Here is a 21843-nt window from a genome sequence, read left to right on the forward strand (position 1 = left end):
GAGGGAAGGACAGGGCAGGCAGCCCCCATGTGTCACGGCCCTCCTGAACGCGGACATTCAGGACATTCGGCTCCCAGCATCCTGTCCCCACACTGACCTCTGCCCCGCGCAGGGGTGAGTCCCGGGTATCTGCGCCCCGGAAGGCCCCCACACACATCAAACACAACACACGTCAGACCGACTCCTGACCGCAGCCTCCACCTGGACCCCCTCATCTCAGAGAACGGATCACGGCCACCCTGGGGGAGTAGTCTAGACTCTGAGTCATTTGGGCCCCCCTTTCTCTCACGCACCACAGTCAACGTGTCAGCAAATGCCGACACCCCATCTTCAGAATACCGCCTGACCCTGAGTTCTCACCAAGCTGCCACCCTGGCCACGGGGGCAGAGGAAAGCCTCCTCGCTGGTCCTGCCTCTGCCCACAGTCCCCAGATGGCCCTGGGATACGGGGATATGGGCAGCACCCTGGCGCCCCAGGCCCAACACACACACAGCGAATCCTCACCACAGCCCAGGAGACCCGCTAACGAGTATCCGCCCGCTATACGTGTCGGCACATGGTCGGGTGGCTTCGGGTCCAGTGCGCCTGGGCCTGCCCATGCATGGTCCCCATGCCTCCCACCAGTCCCCATGCCTGCCCGGCTGGGCCCAGACTCTACCACCCGCTGTTTAAATGCAACAAAAAAGCCCGCCCTGATCTGAGAACGGAGAAGGTGATTTGGCGCTTCTCCCACGCGCCAGGCGAGCCCGGAGGGGCCCCCGTGGGCGCGGCCAGGCCTCACCTCTTGATGACAAACTGGATGCTGTTGCTGGCTTCCAGAATCTTGCGGAGCTTGGCGATCCCAAAGCAGTTGGGCCTGCGGAGGGAGATGCCTTCAGGCAGCCCCACCACAAACAGCTCCTCTGGGTACATCAGGAACTTGGAGTAGGGCACCTTGACGGGCTCCGAGATGCCAATGGCCTTGGCTGCAGAGACACGGCTGCTGTAGGGCCACCCAGGGCTACCTATGAGCCTCTGCTCTGGCCTCCCTCCTCTGTGCAGGGCGGGGGCGGAGAGGGGCGCAGGCCCCAGGGCTCTCAAGAGTCAGCTCTTAGTTGATCCCTTGACCCTCCTGAGATGATACTGTTGCCCGTAGTCTGCAGTAAGAGACTGGGAGCTCGGAACGGACGGGCTTCAGGTGGTAGAGCCCCAGGGATGCAGGATGTGAGTCAGGGTCAGCGGGGCCCCCAAACCCACACGCAATCGGTGCCCTCACACCTGGGCGGTGCCAAAGAAACCACCGCTGGCTGGTGAGACCTGGCATTGGCTCCCCCCAAGCCCACATGTCCCCTGTGCTGCCGGCAAGACCTTCCAGAGACCTCCTCCCACCAGAAGTAACCCTTGAACTCTGTGTGGCCCAGCCCCACAGCTTAGGAATGGGACAGGCCGGAGGCCCAGGCCAACCTCTCACTGCCCTCACACTCAGACAGGCCGTATCTTTCCCCAGGCCTCGCTTTTCCTCGTCTGTAAATGGGTATGAGGACGCAAGGGTTTTGTGGGATGGGAGAGTTCGTTGGAAACCCCGAGCCAGTGCCCAGCAAACCACTAGGGCCTAATAAAAGAATAGCGCACACCGCCCCCCCCCCCCCCCCCCCCCCCCCCCCCCCCCCCCACTCCCCACCGCCAAACAATCTTTCCTGGACTCTCAAATGGGAAAGTCCTTGTTGAAGGCAGGGCCCGCTACCTGGACGCCCATCCAGCTCCTTGCTCACCGTATCGTGTGTTGAAGAGCAGCTCCACCTGCTTCCGCAGCGGCCGGATCACGTCTCCATGGCTGTCTGGAAGGCAAAAGGCAGCCCGTTGGGCCTCCCCCGGGGCAACAGCACCCTGCTTCTCAGCTCATGCCCCAGCTCTGCCGGCACCAAGAATGACCCTGTGTTGGGACCTTGGAATGGGGGAGGGCTGGGGTGGCAGCAGCAGGTGATGTATTCCCCCAGAAATGGCACCCCCCCCAAAAAAAAAGAAATGGCACCCCCAGACTGGTCCCCAATTCCCAGACTCCAACGTCTGCTCGTAAAATCGGGTCTAAGGCATCACCGGACCTGAATGGTGATTTGGAAGACCTTGCAGCCTGAGAACGACCACAGGCCATTCTGAGTGACTGTGTGTGTCACTTTGGACACAGTTCGGAAGTGACTCAGCCAATAGGTGAATGGTAAGCCTGCAAATTGAGTACGCCACCACCAGGTGGCAATGGAGTTTTCTATCCCTACCCCTGGCCAGGCTGGGTTTGGGGAAGTGACCCTTCTCTCCTCTCACAGCCACTCTTTCCATTCCAGGGACAGATACCCCCAGGAGGAAAACAGCCCCATCCCACTTCGCTCCCTCTTCCTGCACTCCGCTCTCACTCCTGAGAAGGAGCCGGTCCGTTGGACACAAAGCCAGTTTTATGCTTCCTGGACTCCGTTCTACTTGCTCAGTCCCCAGACTTAGAGCCTTTGTGAAAGATGCAGGGTGTGTATAAAAACAAAGCTCCGTGTGTCGCTCACCAGAAAGAGCTTTCCATACCCTTGACCGGGCACCTCCGAGTTCCATGAACCCCCTCCCACCTTTAGGCAGCCCACAGGACCCTCCCCTCCAAAAGGGGTGTTGGAGGGAACTGGAGACAATGGGGAGAGGAAGGGCGGGTGGAGGAGGGAAGGGGGGATGGGGTGACGGGGTAGGAGGTGGACAGTGCCTCACCCTCTGCGGGCCTCTCCTCAGGCCGTGGGTCCTCGCCGGGGCCTTTCTCTGGAAGAGAAGAGAGGGTGCCAGGGAGCCATGCGCATCACCTCCCTGGTCGCGTGCTGCAGGGGTCAGGCCGGACACATGGGGAGCAGCTGCACAGCACAGCCACCCCCCTGGACAGGATCGGGGGCCTCGAGCCTGCACAGGCACTGCACGTGCCCTCCTTGTATCTTCACAAGACCCAAGTCAGTCCGTTCTTTCCAGATGCTAGGTTCTGCTCCAGGCTTGGAGGACACTGGGGACGAGGCAAAGCCCCGCCCTCTGTGACGTCACATAGACCCCGTAATACCAGTCAGCGGTGATGCCCTGATCCATCAGGTGATGCCCTGATCCATCAGGGGACACAGGGGAAGAGGGCAAGTCGGAAGCGTAGACCCATCCCAGTCAGGCGGTCCAGGGGACTCTCGGATGAGATGGGACTGACCCCAGGCATTGACCCCGGCCTAAGCTCCCAGCAACACACCCAGCCTCGTCCCCAGTAAGCGTGGACATGGTCAACTCGAAAGGTGTGTGCTAAAGCTGCACGGGGGTGGGGGCTCCTGCTGGCCTGGGGGGGCTGAGGAGAGGAGGCTTCCTGCAGGAGGGAGCACCTGGCTGAATACGAGGGTCCAGGAAAAGCAGTGGGGGGCAGGGAAGAGGGACACAGGCAGGGAAGGAAGAGCATCTTGGGTGGGGGTAAACTGAGGTTTTGGCTGGAGGAATAAGTACCTGTGTGCAGACGGGGTGGGAGCTGGGGGGGGGGCAGGTTTGGGGCAGAGGGGCAGGGCTCAGGCGGTGGGGGGCACACTGCCTCACATTGCCGGTGCAGAGCAAGGAAGGCATCGGGGGATTGTCAGCGCTTGAAACAAGGGGAAGGAGGCTGTCATCTGGGATGCTGCCAGACGCTTCCACCCGCAGGACTAAGCCCTCATGATGAACTGCCGAGCTGGGAAGCGGTGGGACAGGTGGACCCCAGGCCTGCCAGACTCCGGCTGTGCCTGTCTACTCCCCTGCCAGCTCCTGCAGGGGGCACTCGGGGACAAAGGGATACAGGGCGCTGCCCCCTGTCCCAGACGGGATTGTGAGGGGGCAGGAAAGGGGCTGGTCTTGGGGAGAGCTGTCAAGGGTCAAAATTCGCTCAGGATGGAGGGGAAGTGAGCAAGCCAGAGGCTTGGGGCTCAGCCTGGAAGGGGCTGGAAGGTTCTGGAGGGCTTCAGCTACGCTCAGCCGACTTGAAAAGGTAGAGGGCCAGCCCTGGGCCCCCTGTGGGCGGTGGATGCCGGGTCTCCTGACTCCGCACCAGCAAGCTGAGTCCAGCACTCAACCAACGACGGAGGGAGATTTGGAGGGTCACTATCCCAGCTCCCTCCTCACGGCTGCCTGGCTGTGGCTCTCATGGTCCTCTGGCTCAGCTGTCCTCGGCGGTGATGGGTCTGCTAACACTTCCCGCTTCCCACCCCATACCGTCCATGTGCCTGGATCTCCCACATAAATCCAAGCAAGCAGAGCCTTATCTCAGGTTCAGCTTCTGGAAGGTCCCGCGCATAAACTGCATTTGTGCCATTTCTAGATGAAGCGTGGGGCAGACGGGGAGAGAGGGGTGTGGTGGGACGAGGGGGCCACTGGAGGAGGTCCTCCCTATGATAAGGAGTCTGGTAACTACAGGTCCCAGGTGAAGGGAACTGCCCAAGCGTGACATCTGGAGTGCCAATTAAGGTTAAGGTGGCCCGGAGGGACACGAGGGGGGAGGGAGACCTGGCCAGGGAGTCCGTCCCTGCCATCAGCTGTCCGTGTGCCGTCTTCCCGGCAGGAGTGGCTATTTGGCAGCTTCGGTCCCATTACAGAGGGGCTTCTGTGGGGCCCTGACACAGAAGGAAACTGGGGGGCACCTGGGGGAGCTCAGTCGGTCAAGTGTCCAGCTTTGGCTCAGGTCATGATCTCACGGCTTGTGAGTTTGAGCCCCATGTCGGGCTCTGTGCTGACAGCTTGGAGCCTGGAGCCTGCTTCAGATTCTGTGTCTCCCCGCCTCTCTCTCTGCCCCTCCCCTGCTTGTGCTTGCTCTCTCAAAAATAAACAAACACTGGGGAAAAAAAAAAAAAAAAAAAAAAAAGAAGGAAACTGGGCCGGCTCTGACCCATGTGCTCTGGGTCCCCCAAACATGGGGAACTTGCTGGATTCTCCACCCAGGCATGGGGGCTGGGCTATTTACCCTGAACGAGCCCACCCACTTGCTCACCACACCCCCGTTTTCAAGTGTGAATAACCGGAAACACTCTCAAGTAATGATCCAGGACCCGGCAAATACCACGGTTCCGTAGAGAGATGGCCAAAGCCCAGGGTCAGGGAATGAGGGACAGCAGCGCCCGTCAGCACTTAGCAACATGCAGGAAAAAAGGACATGAAGGATGGACGCTAAAGGAGTAACTGCCCAAAGAGGGGGCCACACAACTTCCCCTGCACCAGTTACACGGCCCCACAGCATTTATTTTACAACGTATACGTGCAACCTGGACATACAGACACACAACCTTCTAATCCACGGCGGTCCCGAAAACCTCCAAATCTTCATACGTGACCAGTTTTGAGCGGGGGGCTTTGAAAGAAGCCTTGGGGAGGCAGCCCAGGGCCAGGCTTCGGTTCCCACTTGGTCACACCAAAGAGGAGAAGCCTTTCCGACAGAGCCGGACCATGGCCGTGTGGGTCCCCGGCCGCCCAGCCCCCCGGAGTCCAGACCTGAGACCCCCCCCACACACACAGTGCTGCCAACGCAGCCAGGTGCTGCGCGACCTTAGTGGCTGGGCCACTCTGTCCACTCATCCTGAGCGCCCACAGTTTCTCCACAGGCAGCTGCCAAGTCCTGTCCTGCCCGGCCCTTTGAGAATATTCTCTCTCCATTCCCAAGGTATTAAAAGCACCTCACAACCGACTGAGGAAATGAAAAAGATAAATTGCTTAACCTAACACGGCTTCTCTTCCCACTGATCCTTTGCTTTTCTGTTTGTTTAACCAGTCATTATGTTTTCAACAGTTGCAAACGGCAGCTCTGTGCCCTTGTGTGCTCCCCGCCTTCCTGCCTATTTTTGGTGGCTGCTGACAGCCCGTCAGGAGGAAGCCATCAACAGTTCCCCAGACAGGTGGGCTGGCTCTTTCCAGGTTTTTCGCTGTTACCATTAACATGACCACGAACATATCTGCAGCAAACGGTGTCTGTATTTCAGATGATTTCCTAGGACTGGACCCCTGGACCTACCGGGGGGTGCTCATTTCGATCGCTCTCGAAGCTGACATATTTCTTTAAAAAGCAACGCGGCTATGCGCATTCTTCCCAAGACCGTGAGCAGCCACCCCTCAATACGCTCAACAGAGATGCGGCCCAGTTAAGGGGTGCAAAAGAGATGCCCCTGAGTTAGAGCCCTCATCTCTCTGAGGCTGCGTGCGTTTGTTTCGCTTGCTGTCTCTTTCTTTCTTTTTTTTGGTGCAATCATCCCCACTCATGTCATGGCGGACACCGGGACGTACCACTCAGGGCAGCAGGGAGTGTGGTCAGCAGGTGACCCCGTGGCAGGTGCCCCTCCGAGGACCAGCCTTCCGGGGCGGCTCCCATCCCACGACTGGTTGAGGACATCCCAGTTCACTTTGGAACAGCCCCAAGGGGCCATTCTGGCTTCCAGAGCTTCCCATGGGGTTTGCAGACGCCGTCGCTGGGGCTCCATCAAGGCTCTACCTCCCCTACACCCCCCTGCTTCCATCCTTTCTTACACAAATGCATCTAATAAGTCCCATGCACATGAAACTCCATCCCAGAGTCCATTCCCTGGGGAACCCTGCCCGCAACAGTGTCCTGGGGCTCTGAACGTTTCCCGTGGATTCCAGCCCAGAGTCCTGGCCTCTGACGGCCACAGGGAACATCACTCCTGGGTGCACTGTCCATTCTTTCTGGAAACTGCATCAAACCGAACTACCTTTAACCAACTAACTGAAAACACAAGAAGGAGGACCGAGCCCGCCAGGACACTATGCGCAGGCGCCCCCAGGAGGAGGCTGGGGTCCCCGGGCAGCCCTGCTTCCCCAGCTGGGCCACAGTCAACCCCAGATCCTGATGTCCCAGAGCCGACTCGGTCCCGACACAAGAGCCTGCGCCGGCTCCCTTCTAATGGTTCAGTCATCCGCGTGGAACTCTGTTTCTGAACCGAGCCGGGGCCAGGTGCCCCGTTTGCAGCGTGCACAAGCCCTCCTCTGGAAGTCTGGTTCCCACTGCGGCTCATCCTCTGTCCCCCGTGACTTCTCAAGTGCTGTGGATGGTGGATCTCAGGGATCATCGGCTTGGGATCCAATTCCTCAGAAGATGGGGAGCTGCACTGTCACAGCGGCTCTAGAGGGGCTGCACATCCCCTCGCTGAGCGGGACTCCCAGGTCCTGCTCACACACTCCTGTTTCCAGGCCACTCTCCCTGACAGAGAAGAAGGACGCAGACAAGGAGCAGAGGCGTTCTGCTTTCATTCTGTCAAATTAGCACGGCACCATCCGCCCGGGCCTGCCGGAAACCTCCTGGATGTTTCTGGTCATGTGTCTGTGTTTGGTTGGGGAAAAAATTTTCAAGTGCAGAAAAGCGCACAATGTTATGACAAACACCCATGTATCCACCAGCCGGAATGAATAGATGTTAGCATTTTGTCATATTTGCACCTATTTTTTTTAAATGTCTATTTTTGAGAGAGAGAGAAAGAGATTGCACCAGGGAGGGGCAGAGAGAGGGGGAGACACAGAATCCGAAGCAGGCTCCAGGCTCTGAGCTGTCGGCACAGAGCCCAGTGCGGGGCTCGAACCCATGAACTGAGAGATCATGACCTGAGCTGAAGATGGCCACTTGGCCGACGGAGCCACCCAGCTGTCCCTGAACCTAATTTTTTTACATAATACATTAAACCACACCATTTCTAGGTTTCTAAACTTACATAAACTCTGTATCTTCCCTCCCCTTCTGCACTTGCTATTCACACTGAATGTTAACATTTTTTTGTTTTTAATGTTTATTTATTATTGAGAGACAGAGACAGAGAATGAGCATGAGAGGGGCAGAGAGAGAGGGAGACACAGAATCTGAAACAAGCTCCAGGCTCTGAACTGTCAGCACAGAGCCCGATGTGGGGCTTGAACCCACAACCTGTGAGACCATGACCTGAGCTGAAGTTGGACAGTTAACCAACAGAGCCACCCAGGGGCCCCTATTTTTTTTATTTTAGAGAGAGAGTGCACGAGTGGGGCAGAGGGAGAGAGAGAGAATTCCAAGCAGGACCCACGCTGTGTGGAGCCCAGTGCGGGGCTCGATCTCATGACCCTGGGATCATGACCTGAGCTGAAATCGAGTCAGATGCTCAACCAACTGAACAACCCAGGTGCCCCTGTGCTGGTCACTTCAATGCCGTATGGTATCTGTAAGCATCCTCACCGCCAGCCCCCTGAATCAAGCCCACAGGGGGTAATCACACACACAGGAAACAAACAGAAGCCAGTCCCTTCCTTCAAGTTTCGTGGCCCGGCATCCTTAGTACAGAGCTTTCAAAATTTGAATTATTCAGGTACTAACATTTTCTGCCGTGCCTGTGAACCCTATGCACTATATTTTATGTAGTATTTGTTTTTGTGATAATCAACTTCTAAAAAACCTTACCTATGAGAATTCTTATTTTTCCTATCTATAATAATTATAGAACGTTCATTAATAATGGTTGGAGACAGGAGCTGGGCACCTGAGATTCATTAAATAACTCTTTTCAATTTGGGGTGTTTTTAAACCCTTCCAAAACGAAATTAAAAAGACAAAACACAGAGAAGGCCACACCCTCCCCACTGACCACTCCTCTTGGCCAGGATAATCTGTTTCTGCCTTTGTTCTTTTCCTCCGTGGTTTATTCTCAACCCCACGGTCGAGTAAATACTGCTAAAATATCCCTCATTAGCTCCAACCACCCCCCACGAGGAGATTTCGGTCTCCTCAGAGTCCAGCCCTCACTCCTTCCTTCAACGTACTCGCCCTGCATGACCCAGACCATCACTACCTCCATGACCTCACCTTCCCTACCTTACTCTGCTCCAGTCACCCAGGCCTCCTTGCTTCTCCTTGAACATGCTGGATGCAGCCCACCTCAGGGCCTTTGCACATGCTGGTCCCACTGCCTGGAAAGCTCTTTCCTGACATCCAATGGCTCCCACCTCCTTCAGGTCTTTGCCCCAACGTCACTTTCTTAGCGAGGTCCTCTCTGACCACCCAAGTCCTGTAATAACCACTGCACGCCCGCCTCCTCATACTGCCCCGTCCTGGCTTGTTGCCCAGCACTTAACACCATCCGACCCTCTATTTTACCTATTGATTTCCTTACTCTTTGTCACCCTACATTAGGAGCAAAGGGACCTTGGTGTGTTTGGTATACATACTGCTCTGTCCCCAGTACCTCCTGGTACATAGAAGGTGTTCAATAAATACTTGTTAAACAAATGAACACATTAATTCAGATGGGGGCTCCTGGGAACAGTATAGAGGCCAGACAACACAAACCAAGTTACTTCAAGTTTCCAGAAAGGAACCTAGCCAGTATAGGGACTCAGGCATACACTGGGTTTTCTCTAAGTCAAAGGCAAGGCAAGCCTGGGGGCTTCCTGGCCCACCCCTCCTATAATGCCCCAGGTAGGGCCCCAGCCTGTTTCTTACCAGTCAGCATCTCCATCCCATAACCAGAATCTTCGGAGGGCAGATGCCCAGGCATCGAGTCTGTCATTTCCTCCGAGGTTGGCGAAGGGTCTGGAGAATGACAATAGCATCTTCTGCCTGTCCTACCCCGTCACAGTCCCCCAGGGTCCCCCAGCACAGCAGGCCCGCAGAGCAGGACCCCTAAGGAAGCCGGGTCCTGGAACCCTGGGAGAGGAGCTTTAGTGGCCTGCTGTGCCACAGGCCGGGCGGGGGCCCGAGGGGTGTGGACCCCATGCTGAGCCTCAAGAACACTTGCTTCTTCACAGACGTGGAAAGTGAGGCCCAGGGGGCGTCTAAGACTGGAATCAAACGCAGGCCCCCTTATTCCCATACCTTGTCTTTTCCTTCCTCCTGCCTGACAAATCCCAGGGTGGCCGGGCCTGAGCGGGAAGGCCCCTTCATGGCCCTTCGGAGACAGAGGGGACAGCCCAGGAGGGGACACGGTGGCTCTGAGAGCAGCTTGATTCCTGGAGGTTCAGGCCGGGCAGCAAGGTCAGCCCTTCAGATACCTGTTCCTTACCTGGGACGGTGACCTGAATGATATCTAGATCTTCCGGTTCGATTTTAATGGGCCTCAGCCCACTCAGCTCCCCTGACGTTCCTGTGGGGAGGGAATGAGGGATCCGGTCAGGTGTGGGTGCCAGCTGGGCCAGGCAAAGCGAAGCAATTCCAGAACATTCCTGCGTCCGTGGATGGTTAGCAGCGCCCCAGGAAAAGTCAGCCCGGCTCCAGGCTCCTGCCCAGACCAGGAGTGGAGGGTCAGGTAGGCCCTCAGGCCTGTCCTGGTATCTCCAGTTTATAGGCTTGGTGACTGAGGCCCACAAAGGGGAAGCCACTTGTCACTGACATGCTAAGAACCTGCCCCTCCAGCTGTCACTCCCCATGCCCCCCGCCAGGGAGCTCCCAGCATGCTGCAAGGTCTGGGGGGCAGGGATGGGCAGAGCTAACTCATTAGTACTCCAGGCCCCGTCTGAGCTGGTCTCCTCCCCAGGGCCGCCCCCAGGACACACACGCACAGTAGGGTCCCACGTCTCCTCACCTGGCCCGCCTTCTTCAAGGACCCCGTTTTTGTCTGACCTGAGGGAAGGAAGGAAGGAAACCAAGAGACGATGCACGTCAGCCCCAGCTCTTCCCCTCTAGGCAGCCAGGAGCCCACAGACAATGTTGTACATGCCCCTGTCCACAGTCACCCCCGTCCCCACAGGACAGTCCCCGCGTGTCCTGAGTGAGATTCCTGGCACCCGGTCTCCTAGGACCACGGCCTCGCTTCTGCTTCCTGTCCTGGGTGGACGGTCTGGGCGTCTACCATCCCCACTGGGTGAGAATGCCTGGGGCCTGGGTCTGGCCCGTCTAGGAGCCCCACAACTGAGCACAGTGGGGTTCAATCGGCGCTTGCTGGGGGGGACTGGGAGCCGGGAGGCCACCAGCCTGGAGTGGGGACAGCGGTCTGGGAAGAGAGGCAGGGGCAGAGCCGGGCAGGGCGCCTGGGGTGGAAGATTCAGTAAACGCACGGAGCATTGTGGGGGAGGCCTGGGCTAGATGCGGGGATGAAGGGATGAGGGCACAAGGTGGGAGTAGGGCAGGGATCGGAGCAGAGTGACCCTATGCCTACACGGGGTGTCGCGGGTCAGGCCCTCGGGCCAGCCCCAGGCCTTGCTGCCCCCTGCAGTTGACACTACTAGCCCAGCGCAGGGGTGAGACCTTACCGAGCAGTCCCGGGCAGGTCGAGGACAGTGGCACGGGACAGCTCTGTAGAGGTGTCCTCCGGTGGGCTGGCTGGCTCCAGCTTCGTGGGGTCTTTGGTAAACTTGTTCCCTGGGTGGAGAGATGAGGGGGGTCAGGACAAAGTGCCCCAGCCTCCTGAGTGCGGGTCATGTGGGCAGGGGCCTCGGAGGGAGGCCCTCCAGGGACTCCTTGCGGGGGTCTGGCTTCTGCTGGGTCAGGAGCAGGTCCTGGTAGGAGGAATATGGGCCCCAGCACCAGAGGAGGCCAGGATCTGGAAGGGTTACAGGAGGAAGGAGCGGCCAGAAATGGCTGTCCTGACCTCATGCGCAGTATAGTCCGAGGGAACCCTCTAGAAAGGGGCCGATGCCCCCAGGGCCATACTATGTGACCGCTCTCTCATGTAATTATCGGAAAATCCCAGAGGAAGGTTTAACAGATGTGGAAAGTGAGGCTCCTACAACCCTGCCCAGGTCACAAAGCTGGCGGGATGTAGGGCCGGGACCAGGACCAGGTCTGTGGGACCCCAAAATCGGTGCTCCCTTTGCTGCCCGATGGTTATGGCCTGGGCTCTGGGGAGAAGAGCAGAACCGGCTTCACAGGACCGATTGATACGAAATGAAAGTAGAGCAGAACATGCTAACAGCTAGACTCCCCGACACACATTAGTATTCAGCAAGCGTCAGCTTTACTGTCCCTGAAGGGGCAGTCTGAACCAGGAGCCAGGGGACTGTGTCTGCACAGAAGCCACACCCAGGCCCCTCCCCATGCCACGGTCGGTCCCATGTGATGAGCTGCACTCATGGCCATCAGCTCGGGTGGCTTCAGAGCAGACTGGGTGGTACCCACACCTACCTGTGAAAATTCGCTCATCAAACATCCTGGGGAGAGAGAAGAGAGACAGGCATGAGGGCGATGCAGGCCGAGGGCCCCCCGGGCTTGGGGACAGGCTTCCAGACCACCTGGGTGCTGCTCCACACACATGGCTACCGCTGCGGACCGGGGTCCCAGCTGGCCACGTGTGGGGATGGGATGGGGCACAACCCAGAACAGCCAGGAACCCCAAACCACCTCTCTCCAGCCAGGGTGGGCTGGTCCTGGAGGGCCCACACTGTCCATCACGGTGCCCCAGGGGGCCTGTCCAGCCCTGAGCTCTTCCTGGCCACAGGTGGCAAAGGACACACACCCCTGTCCCACCAGGGCCCCTGGGCTTTCACCTGATGGGACCTACATCTCAGTGACAGACACGGGGACCGACCCTGTCCCCAAGAAGCTCTGGGTGGGCTGCAAAAGGCCAGGCCTGTCACCACATCATAGCCATGCAGGGTGACACATGGGACCCCTCCCATGGAAGCCAAGGGGCCCCAGACAGGGAAGGGGCCGGGGAAGACTTCCGGGAGGGGCACAGCCTTCCATGCCGGGCTCAGGCACGTGCTCTCTGCCCCATGGGCAATGGGGAGCCCCTGAGGGCAACGTGGCACCTTCGGACCACTCCATCAGCATGGAGACCACAGATGATGGGAAGAGGGATGGCTGGGGGCTGCCACCACTTGGGACCCCCCGCCTCATCCTGGGAAGACACCTGGAAGTCTGGGCCAGGAACAGGAGAGGGGGTGAAGGTCGGCCTTCAGGGCTGGTGTTCTTTCTGTCCCACCCCAGCTCCCACCTTGGTGGCACCCAGATGGCTGGGGAGCTGGGGCGGGGGGGGGCAGCAGAGTCCGTGTACCATGGAGCGGCCGGACAAGGGGACAGGGCCTTGGTTGTGACTCTCAGGCTACAGATGCTACACAAGACACCAGAAAGGTCGTCTGAGCCTGAATACAAGGGCCTAACAGCGCCCAAGCGGGCCCAGCGGAAAATTCAAACAGAGGCCAAAAAGTCGGCGTGGAGGCAGAGCTGGGGTCACCAGGGCAGCAAGGCCCCGCCTTCCCCGCTGCTCCTGGGCGCCCACACTTATCTGGGTGCCACGAGGCTGAGAAGCAGCCACGGGACTCACTTTGGGGGGAGAACGACTTCCTCCCCGGGCCTTCCTGGTTCCTCAGCCCCACCTGGCAACGGGGAGGCTGTGGCCATGACTCTGGTTTTATCATTTATGGTGTGACTACCACCTCTCAGGGAGCGTGAGGGGCAGGAGCTGGAGACAGCGCCGTGGCCGGCCGGGTTCCCCGGTGGGGAGGACCTGGGGGTGCAGATGAAGGGGAGTCTGACGGGGCTCCAGGATCAGGGCAGGTGCTCCTGGGGGCCGCCGGGCCTGTTTGATGGGCGCTGACCAGTGGCTGCCGTCAATCTGCCGAACACACCCCAGAGTTCTGGGGCCCCTCCGCACACTCGGCCCCTTATATTCTGTCTTAGGTAGAACTGACCTGTCCGCCCCTCGGGTGTCAACTTGGACCCTGACCCTCGGAGCTGGTGTTCTGGTGAGAAAAGGGGTTTGGGAGGCCAGGGAGCCCCCTACCACCTATAATAAGACCCAGAGGCCTTGTGGATCAGCTTCTCCCCGTGACCCCTCCCCACCCCGACCCTGCAGACACCTGGGCTGCGGCAGAGACCACCTGCTGGCGGCTCCCAAGCCCCGTCTCTGGACTCGCTTCTGCCAGGACAATCTCAAATCCTCCACCAACCAGGCAAGGATATGCAATTGCGGAAAAGGTCCAGAGGGCTCAGGAGGGAGCAGCTGCTATTCTATGCACTTTGCTCACCTCCTGGCATGTGGTCTCCCATCTTGGCTGTGAGGCACGGACCACCACTAGTCCCCTTTTACAGGTGAGGAAAGGGAGGCACAGAGCAGTTAAGTAACTTGCCGAAGGACACACAGCTGGGAAAGGCAGGGCCGGGACTCAAACTCAGGCTGTCAACCCCAATGCACTTTACTACTCTTTATACGTGAGGAGATGAGGTCAAGCGAAAGGACTCGTGTTCATTGAACATCTACTATATGTCAGGAGTGTTAGGTCGGCCTCCTCACCTTATGGTGAGAAAATCTGGTGGAGAGGGCCACCCCATTGTCCTTATTTTTTTTACACATGAGCCAGACTCAGAAGGGAAGGGCTATTCAAGGTTATCGTGCTTCGAGTGACTTTAAGCCCAATCTGCCTGATGCCAAAGCCTCCTCCTTCAGGAAGCCCCATGGGCTTGCCGCTCACCACCTGCCATTGACTCGACACTTGGAAACCTGTTATCCTCTCGTGCCCTGAAGTCATCACAGGAGTGACCACCCTCCACCCCTGCCATGACTGGCGGTGGCTTCTGGGGACTGTGCCTGCTGTCTATGAAGTCCTCAGTAGAGCCCAGTGAAGGGCTGAGCCTGTAAGACGCACTTGGCAATTACTAGTGAAGAATTAAATCAGCTCTGGTTTAGACTGAAGATCAAGGTCAGCCACGGTGACACAGACCCAAATACCATGACCAGGCACGTGGGGGGACACTAGGGTGTCCCTGAAGCTTTCTTCTCACCTAGCCCCTGTCCCCCTACCAAGAGTCAACTGCAGGCACTGGCCGATGGAACAATGGATTTCATTCACCTCCAGAATGTGGGGCCCCACAGTAGGGCAGAAATCCTCTCTGAATGAGGGCGCGGGGGAGGAGGACTTTTAGACCAGAGATAAGCAAGCCCTGAACGATGAACACAGGTGGGAAGGTGGGGAGAGCTGATCTGGGCAGAGGGAAGAGCCTCAGCCAAGGCCTGGAGGCAGTAAGGCGGCCTGGATTCAGAGAAGGGTACCCCAAGGCTGTGCTCATGTGAGGGAGGGAAGGGTGAGGGAGGGAAAGCAGCAGGGATGAGGGAGGGAAGGCTGGAGGGCATAAAGACCTGCCTTGGGGCCAGAGTATGCGCTGTACCCCAGGGGGCTTGGAAGGGCTCCAAACAGGAGACCCACAGGGTTAGGGGGGACTTCCAGAACAAGATCCCCCCCACCCTCTGCCACTTCTCAGCCTCCTCTGCTGGTGGCTCCTTCTCCCCACCTCCTCCCCCTCCCCCTGGCCTCTAAAGTGGGGACCCCTCCAACTCTATTTCCTCCCTGGCCCATGATGCCAACTCCCAGACATTCTATCTCTGACACAGACCTCCCTCTGGAGCTTCTGAATTCTCAAAATTCCATCTCCGGCATCTCCAAGCTGGCAGACCTGCTGTGAACTCCCCACTCCACCCCAGACCTGCTGCCCCAAACGCGGCACGATCCTGGCCTCCGTGCTCCCCTCCACACTCCCACGGTCCACCCACTGGCAAACCCAGGGGAGCTCGGAATCCACCCAGAACGCAGCCCCCTCTCTCCCTCCGCCCAGCACGCTGCCCGCCTGACACACAGCAGCCTCCTGAATCTCCCCACCTCCAGGGCCCTGGTCGCCCTAGAGCCGGAAGCAAAGGGCACAGGAGAGCCCACTCTGGCCTCCAGCAGCCGTGCCGAGGTCCCGGCAATGCTCTAGGACAGCCCCGCGCTTGCAGAGTGGGCCCCCAGCCTCTTTGCGCCCCAGACGCATATTCGTTCATTCATCCGTTGCACACACACACACTGGGCACCTACTGCATACCAGGCGCTGCTCTGAGCACTGGGAATGCAGTGACGGGCCACACAGTCCTCGCCCTCAGCGCACCTGAGTACAGGCTCACCCAGAGCAGATGCCCTGTTGCCCGGAGGCAAGGGGCTGGACGTCATGGCCACCCCCCGTCCCTAACCACTTAGGAGGAAGCATCCCGGGGAGTCCCAGGCATTGCGGGGAGACCCTGATGCTTGCATGCTGGAGAGTCCAACCAGCTGGGATGGCAAACTCCTCGCCAGAGTCTCAGGCAATGAGACTGGGGGATGGGAGGCAGCAGGGGGCCCCCAGGCCAACCTGGGGGGTTGTAGTGTTCAAGTGCATCCCATTTTGCCTTCTCCCACCTACCCACACCTGCACCAGAGAACCAACAGGAGAGGCGGTCAGCGAACCAGCAGGCAGGGCAGCCCGATGGGGGTGCAGGGCAGCCGAGGCGGGTGCGGCGGGGAGACGCTGACCCTCCTCACATGACCTTGGGGGAAGCATGACCCCTCAAAGCCTCAGTCTTCTGTAGGGGGAGGTAAAACCCCTTTTGCTAAGACCTTACTAAGTGTCTGCAGGCGCTGTGCCTCCGTTTCCCCGAAAGAGGCCGGGAAGGAGGGGCCCACACAGCCGTCAGGTCAAGGAGCCCGACTTCTCTCCCAGGCCCTCCCGCCCATCCCCCTCGGTCGTTAGAGCCCCTTCCTTCCATCCTGCCCCCCCCACCCCCGTCACATCCCAGGGCCCGGCCCTGACACGCAGGGACACCAGCCCAGGCCCCGCACCCCACCCTGTACCTCTTGATGATGAAGTGGATGCTGTGCCGCTCCTCCAGGATCCGCTTCAGCTTGGGGACCCCATATGTGCAGGGGCGCTTGAAGGGGATCTTGTCAGGGATGCCCACGATTTCCACGGCCTCTGGGTCGCAGGCAATCTTCCTGTAGGGGACGGGGACCATGTGGTCCAGGCCCAGGGCTTCCGCTGGAAGGGCAACAGCAAGGCTGAGCGCGGGATGGAAGCTGCAGGCCATGCGGGACCCCAGGGCTGTGGTCCCCACCGCCTCCCCCAGCCCCATCCCCTGCACCCCTCCGGTCACGGGGCAGCATGTCGCCTCCCTCTTGAAAAATGCCTATGGGCTCCATCCCCCTCTGTGACAGCCAAAGTCCTACCTGGGCTTACGAGGCCGCATCACCTCTGACTCACCTCCCTCCTCTGACCCCTCTGCTCATTTCAGTCTCTGCACCTCCCTTGTGGCTTCCCGAACACGCCAGACACACATCTGCCTTGAGGCCTTTGCACACGCTCTCCCAGCTACTCAGACTCTGTCCTCCCAGATCACCATCCACTGCCCTTCCTCCCTCTCCCCATTCACTATTCAAGTGTCCCCCACAGATGTCACCTCATCAGCCCCCTCCATTTCACCCCACTTGGTTTTCTATCCCACGTTCACCATGACCTGACACTGTAAACATATTCATTTGTACACTGGTTCACCCTCTGGAGCCCCAGGTCCACGGGGGCAGGGGCGGTTGCTGCTCCCCGCCTGGGATCTATCTGGACAGGATGGGACCTAGGCTAGCTGCTCACTGCACTCAGTGAGCAGGTGAATGGCGGCCCAGTTTGTGGTGGCTCTTAGCAGGACTCCTGCAGCCTTCCATGCGCTCTTCCCTCCAGGGATGTGTGGAGGTGTGCACATGACGCTTACTCATCAGGGCTAGAAGGGAGACTGCAGAAACTTGGCCAAGAGCAGTGTAGGCAGACCTGGGTTGACCAAGTGGGCTCCTTGTGCCTTCCTTGTAGACCCCGAGGATCGGTCTCAGGCCGCCTCAATCATTCACTTACATCCCATTTCCGTGTTCTTCCTCATTCAGGTGCCAAGTACTCTTGAGCACCTACTATGTGCTTGCGGGTACTTTCATGGGTCCTTGCTCCCCCCAGGGCCTGGGAGGTCTCAGGAGACCTGCTGGGCTGGGTATCTGCTTCCCTCCTGCCTCGTCCCTTCTCACTCCCCCGGGGGAGTCTCCATGCCCTTCCTCAAGCCCTTCTCCCCTTTGCCTGAGTCCCGGCAGGTGCTGGCCCCGAGCTGGACGCCCCTCTCCAGCCACACCCTGGGCGGGAAGGGGCGGAGTCGCCCGGAGCCGCCTTCAAGACTGTTTTTCTGTTGATGCAGCCGGGTCTGCGTTGGCGGCTTTGGCAGCCAGATCCCACTGTGAAGCCACACTTAGCTCGTTGTCAAATTAAACCCTCGAAATCTCAACAGCTGTCAAACCGTGTCTTTCCCCCCCAACCCCCACTCCCAGCCCCAGCGCGTCAGCGATGGCTTCTGTGAATCTACGGGAATTCATCTCCACTCAGGTTCATGTCCTTCACCCGGCCTGTCATTTCGGAGGCCAGGAGACCCAGGGGACAACAGTCAGTCCCACCGACCTCCAGCCTCTGCCCCCCGAGATGGGGAGAATGGAGCCTCCAGGCAGGATCCCCAGTCCCTCGTAGTCTCAACCTCCTTCCAGGTGACAATGTTTTTGAGGCTTCCCCCATTTCTTCTCCGTTTTATTTTTTCCCTTTGTACCCCCAGCCCCATTGCTGGCCCACGTCACCCAGAGCTGGCGGCTGAAAGGGCAGACCCAGGGGCAGAACAAGGCATCCAGGGTCCGTGGGAGGTCCCACCCCCGGTACTCCTGGGGGACTGCCTTCTCCCCAGCACTGCTGCGGGGAAAGCTCAGACAAGGGGAAGCCAGAGAAGGGACATGGCCTCAAACACTCCAAGCCCAGCGCTTCCCCTTGGACTGGGACATGGCCAGGCCAGGTGCTGGCATCCGCAAGAGGTTTGGCGTTCTGGAAACATCCAGAATGCACGACAGGCAGGAAGACCGGCGGCTGCCATGCCAGCCCGGCTGGGACGGAACACTCCCAAGGCGGACAGAGCCAGCCCTCCCCAGATGGCCTCTCCCTACTGCCCAGCCGGCACACACCTGCCTGGGGCGGTCCTGGCCAAGAGGGGAGGAGTGGGTCTACCAGAAAGACCACATCAAAGGCACCCAGGCTATCCCAGATTCCTTACGAGGCCTCCAGAGCCTTGCTCAGCCCCACCCCAATCCAGAAGGCAGAGCCTGCCAAGCCCCCAGGCCGGGGCCTCCCTACCCCAGTGTGGATCAAAGGGCACCTCCTCCATGAAGCCACCCTAGACTCTTCAAGCCTATGAAGACCTCACCTCCTGAGCAGTCCTGTCTTCCCAAGAGCGCCCCATCCCAGCCAGGCACTACACTACACCTGCAGACACGTCTTCAGGCACCTGCTGAAGCGCCTTGAGACCAGCGGTGGCCTGAGTGTGTGGGGGCGGGCTCAAGATGCATGACTGATAAGCGCGCCAACCAGTAAAAGCGTGAGAAGCGAAAAGAAGGGTGGGAGCAACTTGCGATCTAATACGAAAGTCTGTGTCTGGTCTTCCAGCTCAGGTTCCTGGTAATTTCCTGAGTGACAGGTCTGAGAAGAGTCTTGGTATTTATATGAAGCCCCTTCCAACGCACCAGAATTTATGATAACGAGACCCCTCCGGATGGGGACTAACCGGTTGTGGGGAGTGGGGCCGCGACCACGTGATCAGAGAATTGGCACTTTCAGTCCCCCCATTGAGCGACTCACCACAGGACAATGTTTTAACCAATCTCGCCAACTTAATGGGACCCTGCAAAAACTCTAAACCAAGGGCTTCACAGAGCTTCCGAACTCTGGACCCACGTGCTGGGAGGGTGCACCCCAAACTCCACCAGGCCAGAAGCTCCAGCGCTCGAGAGCTTGCCAGACCTCACCATATTGTCTAGCTGTTCGTCTGCACCCGTCACAACCAACAGGTAAAGGGAAGTGAGGTGTTTCCGAGGCCTGTGCTGCTGCAGGCTGGCTGTCTGAGATGGAGGGGTCATGGAACCGGGGATGTGTGGCCGTGGTGGACAGAAGTGCGGGTGCCCGTCTGGGGGACCGTCCGTAAGACCCAGAAAAACAGCTGTTGGCCTCAAATGGCCTAAATGCAGGGCCATCTTGTGGGAGCTGTTGGCCTCAAATGGCCTAAATGCAGGGCCATCTTGTGGGAGCGGGCCCTTAACCTGGGGGGTCTGCGTGAGGACTGAATTGCAGGACACCCAGCTGGCGTCCAGAGGCCTGGAGGGTTGTTGGGGTCGGGAAACCCCACTCTTCCGGTGTAAGAAGTGCTGGAGAAAGAGTCTTCCTTTAGCGACGCAGCAGGGGAGGGAGGAAGAGATAGAGCGAGGACAGAAAGACAGAAGGAGGGAAAAGGAAGAGAGGAGGGTAAAGCCCCACCCTGTCCCTTCTGCTCAAGCTGAGAAGGCCAAGGTTATGGAGGGCGACAGCCAACTCCGCATTGCCTGGAGCGTGGCTGTGGACTCCCAGCACAGTGCTCGTTCTGGACTGTGCACGTTCAGGGGGCTTCCAGAGCCCCGCCCCATCTCCTCCCTTGGCCCCATCACAGAGGGACTCCCCATGGCGGGGCTGTACCTTTCAGCGGGTGGCGGGTGACGCCTCGCCTGCGGGCTCACTGGGTGACCTGTGGGAGCTTGCATCATCTCCAGTTATGTGAGAGCCACCCACAGAGACAAGGCCACGCTGCAGGCATCCACTGAGTGGGGTTTACAGGTGGCGCTCAATAAAGACAGAGTGAGTGAGGACTGCCAGGGAGACAGGGAGAGCGGGTGTGGGAGTGCAGGGTGGGGGACAGGGGCAGTCAGAGCACCCGGAGTGGGAGGGGCTGACAGACCACCTGCTCCAGCCCTGCCTTCTGGCCAAGAGGTGGCTTCGCTGTCTACTCGACGTGAAGCTGGGCCGCGTGGAGGACCTGCCTGCCCCCGCGGCCACCCAGTGCGGAGGGCTGACACGCGCCCTGAGCCTGGCTCCGTCCTGGGTGCTGGGGACACAGAGAGCGGCTGGCACAGTCCTGGCCATCACAGGAACAGATACGCACAAGCAGCATCGAGCACAGGGTGACAAAGAGGACCCCATCACGGCTCTGGGGGGCCACCTGGGCCAGGATGGGGGGAGTGTGCTCCCAAACACATGGAGGGCATGCCAGGCGGAGGGCAGGGTGCAAAGGCAGGGAGGCGAGAAGCGGCGCGGGACCTGCCATTTTTCTGGGTCTTCTGGATGCTGCCCTGCCTGCCTCCCGAAGGTGAGTGGGGGCTGGGGCTCTGCCATCAGTTCTGCCTGCACCCCCCCCGACCCCGCCCCGGCCCCTGAAGAATCTGGAAGGGAAATATTGATGCAGCCGCCCCCTAGCCAGACAGGAGGTGACACGGGCGCTGCCGGCGTGCGAGTGCCAGCATATGGCTCCCGCTGTCATGTTAGGGAACACGAGTGATTGCCATGTAATGAGATGCTCAGCGCACTGCCGGGGCCACGCGGCGGGCCGTGCCGCCCACTCACCATATCTGCTGTTAAACAGGATCTGCACACACTCCCGGAGCGTGTTGATGTCCTCGGTTTCCTTGATGAAGGCGTCCCACTTCTCTATCAAAACACAAGAGGTACGAGTGAGGGTGGGTCGGAGCGGGGAACGCGGGGCCGCCAGACCCTCCTCGCTGGGCCCAGGCCCCAAGGCAGCCACACTCCTTTCATGGCTGAGGCCACCAGGCCTTCATCTGCAGAGGGGTCTCAGCTCTTCCACCCACCCCCACCATGGACCCTGAGGCCCCAGCCCCCCTCCCAGAGGCAGCCCCACACAGCTCTGAGGGTCTCCCCACCTGCTCTCTCCCCTTGCCTTTGTCTGCCCCCAGGGCTCAGCCTGTCCATTCTGGGGGTCGGTCTCCTCCCCTAGACGGGCAGGGGTCTGAGGGCACTCTCCCCGAGATGCCGAGTCCTGACCTCAAACCACTAACCCTTATGCCTTGGACATCCACGGTCTTACCCAGCCTCGGCCCTGTGGCCTCTCTCAAGCCCTCAGCCCTGCTGGCCTCTTCCCCGAAACCAAAGTCTCTGCCTCAATGCACAATTAATAATGAGACTGATCACTCGATTTATTACAACACCCTTACAAATACCATCTTTAATTCAGTAAGTGCTTATCTGTCCTGAGTACCTTAAATATGATGTCCTATTTAATCCCTCATGA

General features: G+C 59.1%; 1 protein-coding gene across 4 annotated transcripts in view; it reads right to left on the reverse strand.

Moving 5' to 3' along the window:
* The window catches only part of GTF2IRD1 (GTF2I repeat domain containing 1), a 105923-nt gene that overhangs the window by 37448 nt on the left and 46632 nt on the right, over positions 1-21843 (reverse strand). For 3 of the 4 annotated variants that reach the window (XM_039255215.1, XM_039255212.1, XM_039255211.1), the window contains exons 8-17: positions 21159-21242; positions 16526-16709; positions 12072-12097; positions 11201-11309; positions 10534-10571; positions 10015-10095; positions 9456-9545; positions 2723-2770; positions 1753-1818; positions 783-966 (exon numbers count right to left, since the gene is read on the reverse strand). In XM_039255215.1, coding sequence (XP_039111146.1) covers positions 783-966; positions 1753-1818; positions 2723-2770; positions 9456-9545; positions 10015-10095; positions 10534-10571; positions 11201-11309; positions 12072-12097; positions 16526-16709; positions 21159-21242 — 910 coding nt within the window. The remainder of the gene's footprint in view (positions 1-782; positions 967-1752; positions 1819-2722; positions 2771-9455; positions 9546-10014; positions 10096-10533; positions 10572-11200; positions 11310-12071; positions 12098-16525; positions 16710-21158; positions 21243-21843) is intronic. The other variant, XM_039255214.1, reaches the window with a different exon arrangement.

This window comes from Hyaena hyaena, unplaced genomic scaffold, assembly GCF_003009895.1.
Source record: "Hyaena hyaena isolate Hyena2069 unplaced genomic scaffold, ASM300989v1 scaffold_514, whole genome shotgun sequence".
Taxonomy (NCBI): domain Eukaryota; kingdom Metazoa; phylum Chordata; class Mammalia; order Carnivora; family Hyaenidae; genus Hyaena; species Hyaena hyaena.